Consider the following 8,639-nt stretch of genomic DNA (forward strand, 5'->3'; position numbering starts at 1 on the left):
GGATGGAGACAGTCCCTGGGGGGGATGATCCGAAACAGAAGGTGGTCAGGGCCACCCAGCAGCTCTCTTACCTGGGAACCGCGCTGGGTTTGATGCCAAAGGTCCATCATGTGCCTTTGACCGGGGAATCAAGGCACAGACTCATTCTGATCTGCTTTTGGCCAGAAACCTTCCTCCTGCTCTGGTCCTGCAAAATGTAAAGCACTTATTTAAATACCATAACATCCCCAAGGGGCTGTGAACCTGACCCACCTGGACCTCAAGGGAAACTGCTCACTAAAGAGATGACCCTTCCAACTCCTGGGAAGACGCCCATTTGCAGGAGACACAATAACCCCAAGCTGGGTCAGAGTCCCACAGTGAGATACTGTGTCGTTACCTCCTTTCTGAATTTTAGAAGCATTAAACAGACCCCTCCTTGCTTTAAAAACACTGCAGCCAGATAACCATTAAAAAAAAAGTCCTGTTAGTGCCTTGGCCCATCCCTGTGCTGTTTCACCCTCTAATTTACACCCTGTCTTCTACCCTTTGAATTTCTGCTCTCCACCACAAGCAAGCACCATCAGACCATCCTCTGAGCCTGTGAGAGAGACACAGAAAAAAACAGGTATTTAAAGCCAGCCCGATGTGTTTTTCCCCTTCTCCTTCGTGCCTCCGCACACTAGTGGGTAGCAGCAAGGCAGCGTCACACGTAGGCTAGAGGAATAGATTAGATTTGCGTTGTCTCTGGGTTGCGCGGATCTGCTAGACATCTGCTTCCTTGGCTGCTCGTGGTGTTTTCCGCGGTCAAGGTGGAGCTGTGGTCATGTTCATAGGATGCTTTCGTGCCCGGTCACCTGTTGTGCGGTGAGAAGGGGAGAAGGATGAGTTTATGGGCACGGTCTGTGGTCTGAAGGCAGCCGAGGCTGCCAAAATGGGTAGAAAGACGGGAAATCAGTGTTACCCTAAGGAGGATGAATTAAGTGCTATTCTTATTTGCCTTCTGCAGTTCTGTTATTTCAAACCCTTCCTTTGAAGCCTGTCAAATCCTCGCTTGCCATTTGTTGCATTTTTCCCACATTCAAAATAAGAAAAGAACTCTCTTTATTTCCCCCTCTCTGCTTCCGTCTTCCATTTTGCCCCCGATTTGCAGCAGTTTCAGCAGTACCAGTTCACCTCTGGGAAAAACAAAGCCAACCTGAGCCCTGCCTGACTTTGTGTAGGTCCTGCAGAAAGGGGACCCCATGTTTATGTTTTGAAAAAGACATTTTCACTCTCCTTCCCCACTACTCCGGAGCCGCTTTCCCCCATGTTTTTTGCTACAAAGTGTGACTTCTTGGTTCAATTTATTCTGCTGCCCCAGAAACCCACCAAGACAAGTGGGGACTGATAGAAGCTCCAAAAATAAGAGCTGTCCAGTGCTCCCATTTGTATGAACTGGGTCTGGGGGTGAAATGCATCTCTCCCCCTCCCAAGATGTAAAACTGTCCATTAACATCCCAGAGCTACAAGGGAAAGGTTCTCAGGATAATGAGCATTAATAATTTTCCTGGCTCTGTAAACGCATCTGAGTGGAGGTGTATGTGAATGACTAAAAAGCAAAAATGCCTTCAGGGCTGTTTTTTATTGTGACTCTAATTAAACCCTTGCCAATTTGCACTGGGCTTTTTTCATATTCTCTTTAACACCATATTAATATCAATTGGTTTCCACTTTCCAGCTGAAAAGGACAATGTCTATCACCTTCTCTTAGAGCTTGTCATTTAAAAAAAAATAGGGGTTTTTTTTCTTTTTTATTCTGCATTGTTTATCATCCCCTTGACGAGGCTGGGAAATCACATTTATCTCCTACTCAGGTTTGTCCTTTGAAACTTGGCAAGGATCGAGAGAGACATTTTTTTCTTCCTCCTCCTTATGTTACCCAACTGGAGCTTGAAATTAATAATATGGCTTTTAAAATTGTATTCCTTGGTTTGTTTTCTAGCAAACCTGAAGATTGTTACCAATATTGAGGAGCTGGGGAGGGGGATGGAGCCAGTGGGGGTGAGGGTTTGCAGGGAAATCAAACAAGTGATCTATAAATTTCTTGCTGGTTTAATTTCTCTGCAGTGGCTTGCAAATTCTTTAAACTGGTGTTTCCCAGGGAAGAGCAGAGCCTGAAGGAGGAGCTAGATGTTGGGATTAGACTTTGTGCCTCCATCCTAAGACCTGTGCCATTTCTTAGTTCCATTATTTCAAAGCAGAGATAATCATAGAAGCACAGAATGGTTTGGGTTGAAGGGATCTTCCAAGCTTATCCAGTGCCCCCCTGCCATGAGCAGGGACATCTTCACCAGCTCAGGTTGCTCAGAGACCCGTCCAGCCTGGCCTGGGATGTCTCCAGGGATGGTTCATCCACCACCTCTCTGGCCAACCTTGGCCAATGTTTCACTTCCCTCATTGGTAAAAGTTTCTTTTACCTAGCCTGAATCTCCCCTCCTTTAGTTTAAAACCATCATGTCCTGTTGCAACAGGGGCACGGATCTGTTGCTGATCTCCTTATGCGAACACATATGGTTGGGTTGGTTTTGTCTCCCAGAGCTCTGACCCTCCATCAGAGCTCCTCACTGGTGGCCGGTTCCCCCAGCACACCCAGTAACACAGATTTTCCCTCCTTTGATCGCTGCAAGACTACACCAGCTTGTCAGCAGCTGCCCCGCTGCAAGTGGGATCCCCCCCGGCCAAGGCTGACTCAGGAGCAGAAGGTAGGAGACACGTGGCTGAGCTGGGTCCTGCTGGCGAGTACCAGCTCCTGATGTTCAGCAAACGCTTTCATTTCTAGTTGTGTTTCTCTGGTTTCCATGCATCGCTCTCCTCCTCCTGCCTGTGAGAAAGCTCCAGGTTTGCCTGAGCTGGGGATCTGGTGAGGCTGGATTGAGCTTCAGGGTTTTAGTCGTGTCCATGAAAGATGAGGGTGGTAAGTGGTAGAAGAGATTGTTCGCAGCTCGCTGCTGGGGTGAACGGAGAGGATCATGGAAATCCCGTCATCTCCTGAGACCAGAGTCTGTCTGTAGAGCAGAATAACTTGGTAAATAGATTGGCCTGTGTCATTTGTAGCATAGATGCTGCCTTCTGTGTTTCCTCACTTCAGGTCTCCTGCGGCACTGCCTGGGGTGAGCTGGAACCCTGGGGGGCTTCACGCTGGCTGTTGAGGCTGAAGTTTCTCCTCCCCAGGGTTCCCACCAGCACAAACGCCTCAGCAGCTGGTGCTCAGCTCCTTTTTCCCATCTGAGGTGCCTGTAGCTCGCTCGAGCCATAGACATCAGCATCCCTTCCAGTGCAGAACATAACAACTGCTGGAGCTGGGCCCAGCACACAACCCAGTGGTTGGAAATACTCAGCTGTCGGGGGGGAAGAAAGTGCTGAAATTGAGACTCTTTGGAACTGTTGTGGTTTGGGACCCATCTCTGGCCTCGCAGAAACAAAACTGTATTTGCTACAGTATGGGCGTCAATGCTAGGTGATGCTGACAGTCTCTGCCAAACAAACGGGGCTTCTGAGTCTTGACAGTGGTCTGCAGGGTCACCTTCTCTCCATGCTTGGGTGATATAATGACCACATGCCAATGCTCACCCATCCGGCAGCTCCTGCACCCTCCCCTTAGGAGTGCTGCTCTGTCTTAAAGACTCTAATTGCCAGGAGACTTTGTCTCTCATTCCTGCTTCAGCACATCCTCAATCAGATATGGCTCCACCAGCTCACCCTAGATACCTGCCTAGAGCTTCCAGCGTCCCTTTGCCACCTTTTTAAGCAACCAAGAGGGAGATCTGTATTAAATCTGATGTTCTCTCCAACTGATGACATCGTAAGCTGTTGAGCGCCTACCAAACACAGCAGCACTTGGACCTAAACCGAAGCCACCAGACCCTCCTGAGAACATTCGAGGTAAGGCTGTGCCTGCCCCCAAGGACAGGGCAGGACAGGTTTCTGCCCCAGAGCCTGTAGGCCAGGACAAGCCACCCATCATAGACATGACCCACCATCATACAATCTGCTCTCCCACTCAGAGGGTCCACCTCAGCTTGGTTCTGCTCATCCAGTCCCATGGGCATCTTTTTGGAGACATGTTTAGAGCTGGGGTGGCTGCAGGGTGTCTCATGGGCCCCAGGAGAGCCCACAGGCACCTCAGCTGCTTTGGGAAGGGGTGTCTTGCCATGGGGCAAGGGGCACACAGCTTTCCCCAGCCAGGATTAATGGGCAAGATTAATTGGGCTGATCAGCTGCGCTGGCCCAACAGGGCCAAGCCCCATTAGCAGATCACCCTGTTCCCAGCACCCTGTAGAGCTTCCTCATGGCCACAGCCCCGTCATCATGAGGGACAGGCACAACCATGGGGGCTTCTCCACAAGGATACGGCCCCCAGGGCCACCTGCAGCACCCACTGCAGAGATACAGGGCTTCAGGCACCTTGGGGACCCATGGAGCTGCTTCTTCCCCCCCAAGCATCAAACCCCATCAGCTCAATTTGGAAGTGTTGGCCTTTACCCCCAGCTCCCTGGTCACTTGGTGAGGAAGCACCAGCCGGGGCAGCCCCTTACCCTGAGGAATGGGCCCAGCGCCACCATGCCGGGCTGGCCCTGGGCGTCCTCTCCCCACCCCAGCACTCAGATGTGTTTTATCGTCTCGCGTAGCGGCTCCGAAGAGCAAAGCAGGGCGCACAGCAGGCAAGAGGCACGGGAAGAAGCCAGGTATGTGCTGGTGGGGACGAGCCAGGCGGGAGCTCTGCAGGACCCCGTAGCAAGCCCTGCTAGATACCACCTCCATAGCGCTTGTCCTCCTAGCTGTACTCTACTTCTAGCCACTTCTTGGGTGCCAGTTGGTGTGGCCTCCAACAAACTGAGCCCAAGGCTTGTAGATTTTTTTCAAAGCTGTTTAGATTTATAGATCCATATCCCGAATAACCCGATTCACACCACTGAACGTGCATAATGGGGAGATGTGTGAGTAGCTCCTCAGCTTCCAGCTCTGCGCGTTGCAATAGTGCAGCGCATTCAGTTTTTCATGCATCAAACTTTGAGGAGGGGAGAAGACGACAAGAAATTTAGCAGCTACCAGCTGTCTGGTGCAGAAATAGATGCTGGCACTGCCAGAGTGGTGTTCTTGGCTCGCTTTGGCACTGTTCGTGTAGCAGAGCTACCCGTAGTGGGGTAAGATGTGGAGCGGTGCTAAGCAGCGAGAAAATGCCTGTCTCTGATTTTTCTTAAGCATCCTCAAAGAGCTCAAAACTCATCCGGCTCAAACCAGACTCTGGCCCAGTGGCTCCTATTGAAACGTATAAAGGTAAGAGGAGGGAGCGCAGTGCTTCAGGGCTCCTGGTCGTTGCCCAGGTGATGTGGTCCAGCAGCTTCCAACTAAAGATGGGGACGGTTTCCCTATTTGAGTTGTAGGAGGGCATCCCTAGGGTGAACCAACACTTGGGGATTGAGGCAGCCAGAAATATTTGAGGTGAAAGTCTTTGAGTCTTGATGAAGCAGGCAAAAGTTGTTTCACAGAAGGTCAAGATTACAGCAGACTGTCAGTTCCTCCTCAGGCAGCTGTGAACCGTGGGGAAACCTCTGCCCTGCTGCATCTTCCCTGGTCTTCATTTCATTGACACAAGTCTCCTCCACCAGTGCATGTGCATGCCAACCCACAGCCTTCCCCTCTCATCCCTCTGCCATCCTTGAGTGTTCAGTGCTAGAGCTTGGACCAAAACATGGGAGAAAGCCAAGGGGCAGCGAGATTTTACCTGGACATGCAGCAGCTTTGGCTCCATTTTAGCCTTGTACAGGGCTTTCCTGGCGCTGGAGGCAGCAAGTCCTGCTGCACCATCTGCCAGCCGCATCCCACTGCCAGTCCCCTCCTTGTCACAGCCTCCAGCACAGCCTTTATGGGGCTCTGCACCCCAGCCCAGCTCCCTCACAGGTCCTGCAGCCCCACCAGAGCTAAATCCAGCTGTGCTCATTAACAAGGCAGCTGTTTCATTAACACCTGACTCCCCTTCACAGCCTGCTCCCATGATTATGTATTTTCTTAAAGAGATGATGTCCTGGGGCTGCTGGGGACTGGCTCCTCTTTCCAAGCAATGGTTTACAGCCTGAGCCCCCCGTGGCAGTGAGGAAGGGCAGCTGCTGTGCACACTCATCCTCCCCAGCCCCGTGCCGGCAGTGGCCGCGGCATTTCACCGGGGCAGGAGCCTCCTCCAGAGCCTGGTGGCTCCTCACCCCTGCTGGCATGAGGGAGGCTCATGCCCAGCCCGGCTCCCCAGCTCTCTCCTCCTTTCCGCAGACTGCGAGTGCTATGGCCACTCCAACCGCTGCAGCTACATCGAGTTCTTGAACGTGGTGACCTGCGTGAGCTGCAAGCACAACACGAGGGGCCAGCACTGCCAGCACTGCCGCCTGGGCTTCTACCGCAACAGCTCAGCGGAGCTGGATGACGAGAATGTATGCATAGGTGAGCACTTCGGCATCACCCAGACACGGGACAGCTCATGTGGGACCCCGATCTGTGGGGTGGGCTTCAGTTCAGCCCCTCTCTGGAGGGTGATGTGTCCACCTGCATGCTCCCCAAGGACAGCAGCTCTTACCCAAGGCATCTCTTCCCTGAAAACAAACCCCAAATAATATCTAACATGATTCAGATGCATTGCTCTACCAGGAGCTGCTCAGCTCCAAAGCGGGGTGTGGTTCGCACCTGTGGCTGTTTGCACCATTGGACCCTTTTGTGAAACCATCCCCTTGGTCTCTAACAGCCCTCCCATAGCACATAGCCAGACTTTTCCAGTCCCAAACACCTCCCTCAGGACACCAGTGGGCACAAAGCCCTGGGCAGGACAGGCACTAACAGCCTCATCTTTGGCCAGAATGTAACTGCAACCAGATCGGCTCCATGCACGACCGCTGCAACGAGACCGGCTACTGTGAATGCAAAGAAGGAGCCACGGGGCCCAAGTGTGACGACTGTTTGCCCAACTACTACTGGAGACAGGGCTGCTTCCGTGAGTAGCCGGCAGCACCGGGTCCCCCTGCAGCAGAGGGACAGGGGAGGTGGGAGACAGCTCCAAACAAGAGAAGGAGCTTCAGCACTCGGGTGCCCCATGGTGCTCAGGGTGTAGGGTGAGCAGACTCCAGCCATTCCCCCAAATCCAAAATGACTTGATAGCTTTGTCCTTTGAGTTTGCAGTCAGTTTCCTCTGGTCGTGGGGCTGCTGTAATGCTGTAAGGGTTGGGTAATTGAACCACTTGGATCTAGAGAAAAAAGCTAAAGCTTCTAGATTCTCATAGAATCAAAACAGTTTGGGTTTGAAGGGATTGTCCAAGCTCATCCAGTGCCACCCCTGCCATGAGCAGGGACATCTTCACCAGCTCAGGGTGCTCAGAGCCCCGTCCAGCCTGGCCTGGGATGTCTCCAGGGATGGTTCATCCACCACCCCTCAGGGCAACCTGGGCCAGGCTCTCACCTCCCTCATTCTGCTGCAGTCAAGGGGTTTAACATACCCCAGATTAACAGCCATGTCCTCCCCTCCCACCTCATAGCCAACGTCTGTGATGACGAGCTCCTGCTCTGCCAGAACGGCGGCACCTGCTACCAGAACCAGCGCTGCATCTGCCCCGTGGGCTTCAAGGGGGTCCTGTGCCAGCAATCCAGGTGTGAAGCCGACAAAAAGGACTGCGACGGTGCCCCCAGCGCCCACGGCAGCCTCAGCGCCGTCCTGCTCGGGGCGCTCGCCCTCCATCTGCGCGGCTGGGTGGATCTCTGAGGGAGCCCAGCCCAGGCACGTCACCCGAGGGACCTGGGGAGACAAAGGTAACGGGTGGCTCTGCTCCCCCCGCCGTCTCCTCCACCTTCCTTCACGCTAGGACTTGCACAGCACCTTTCGGTCCACGTTCTGAGCAGAGAGGTATTGCAGAAAAACCAGGGGCTGACTCTTGCCCACGAACCCATCCCGGCAGCACCGGGGTGGCCACAGCGCGGAGCCGGCGGCCGAGCACCAGCGTGGGGACTGCGCCAGACCGCGGTCCCGCAGCCCGGCGGGGACACGGGGCTCGTCCTTCCCTCCGCACAGCGACTTTCCTTCCCTGCTCCGCACAGGGCGACCTGGGGCTGCCGGGGCCCTGGTGAAATAGTGCCGCTATCCAAGGGATATTTTTTTTATTATTACTTTATTTACTTTGGTATAGGCTGGGGTGTTCTTTTTATTTTTCCCTCTTCTTAGCGTCCTGTTCTGAAAGAGCCTGTCATGATAACTCCAGAGCCCTGAGGCACAACAGGCAGGGGAAGGGGAGGGGGGAAAGGGGGGCTCTGGTCCATCCTTGCTGCATAGTCCCATGTCCCACCACCAGCCTGGCCTGGCCACGCACATACAGTTGCCTACGACTCCAGTTGCTGCATTGATTTTTGTATTTTCATTGCTGGGTCATGTTTTCTTGCTGTTACGGAGAAGGCAGGGCCATTAGGCATTTGGTACGTGAGGAGTGCAGTGTCTTATCCACACGTGTCCGTATAGTGTACGGTTCAAATACTTTTTTTTTTTTTTTGGTAGAGACTTATTTTTGTTTGGATTAAAAGTTATAAAAGATCCACAACTTAAAGGGACATTTTGCCATGAGCATTTGGTTCTGGTGTATCCTCCTCCAGTA

General features: G+C 52.9%; 1 protein-coding gene across 1 annotated transcript in view; it reads left to right on the forward strand.

The window, feature by feature from the left end:
* Positions 1 to 7,759, forward strand: part of NTNG2 (netrin G2) — a gene marked incomplete at both ends in the record, with an annotated part of 39,852 nt that extends 32,093 nt beyond the window's left edge. Inside the window, 6 exons of the mRNA XM_080355701.1 lie at positions 3,829 to 3,903; positions 4,650 to 4,706; positions 5,224 to 5,298; positions 6,286 to 6,453; positions 6,863 to 6,997; positions 7,536 to 7,759. Coding sequence (XP_080211827.1) covers positions 3,829 to 3,903; positions 4,650 to 4,706; positions 5,224 to 5,298; positions 6,286 to 6,453; positions 6,863 to 6,997; positions 7,536 to 7,759 — 734 coding nt within the window. The remainder of the gene's footprint in view (positions 1 to 3,828; positions 3,904 to 4,649; positions 4,707 to 5,223; positions 5,299 to 6,285; positions 6,454 to 6,862; positions 6,998 to 7,535) is intronic.
* Between the last annotated feature and the right edge of the window lie 880 nt (positions 7,760 to 8,639).

Source organism: Nesoenas mayeri (genome assembly GCF_963082525.1).
Source record: "Nesoenas mayeri genome assembly, chromosome: 18".
NCBI lineage: Eukaryota > Metazoa > Chordata > Aves > Columbiformes > Columbidae > Nesoenas > Nesoenas mayeri.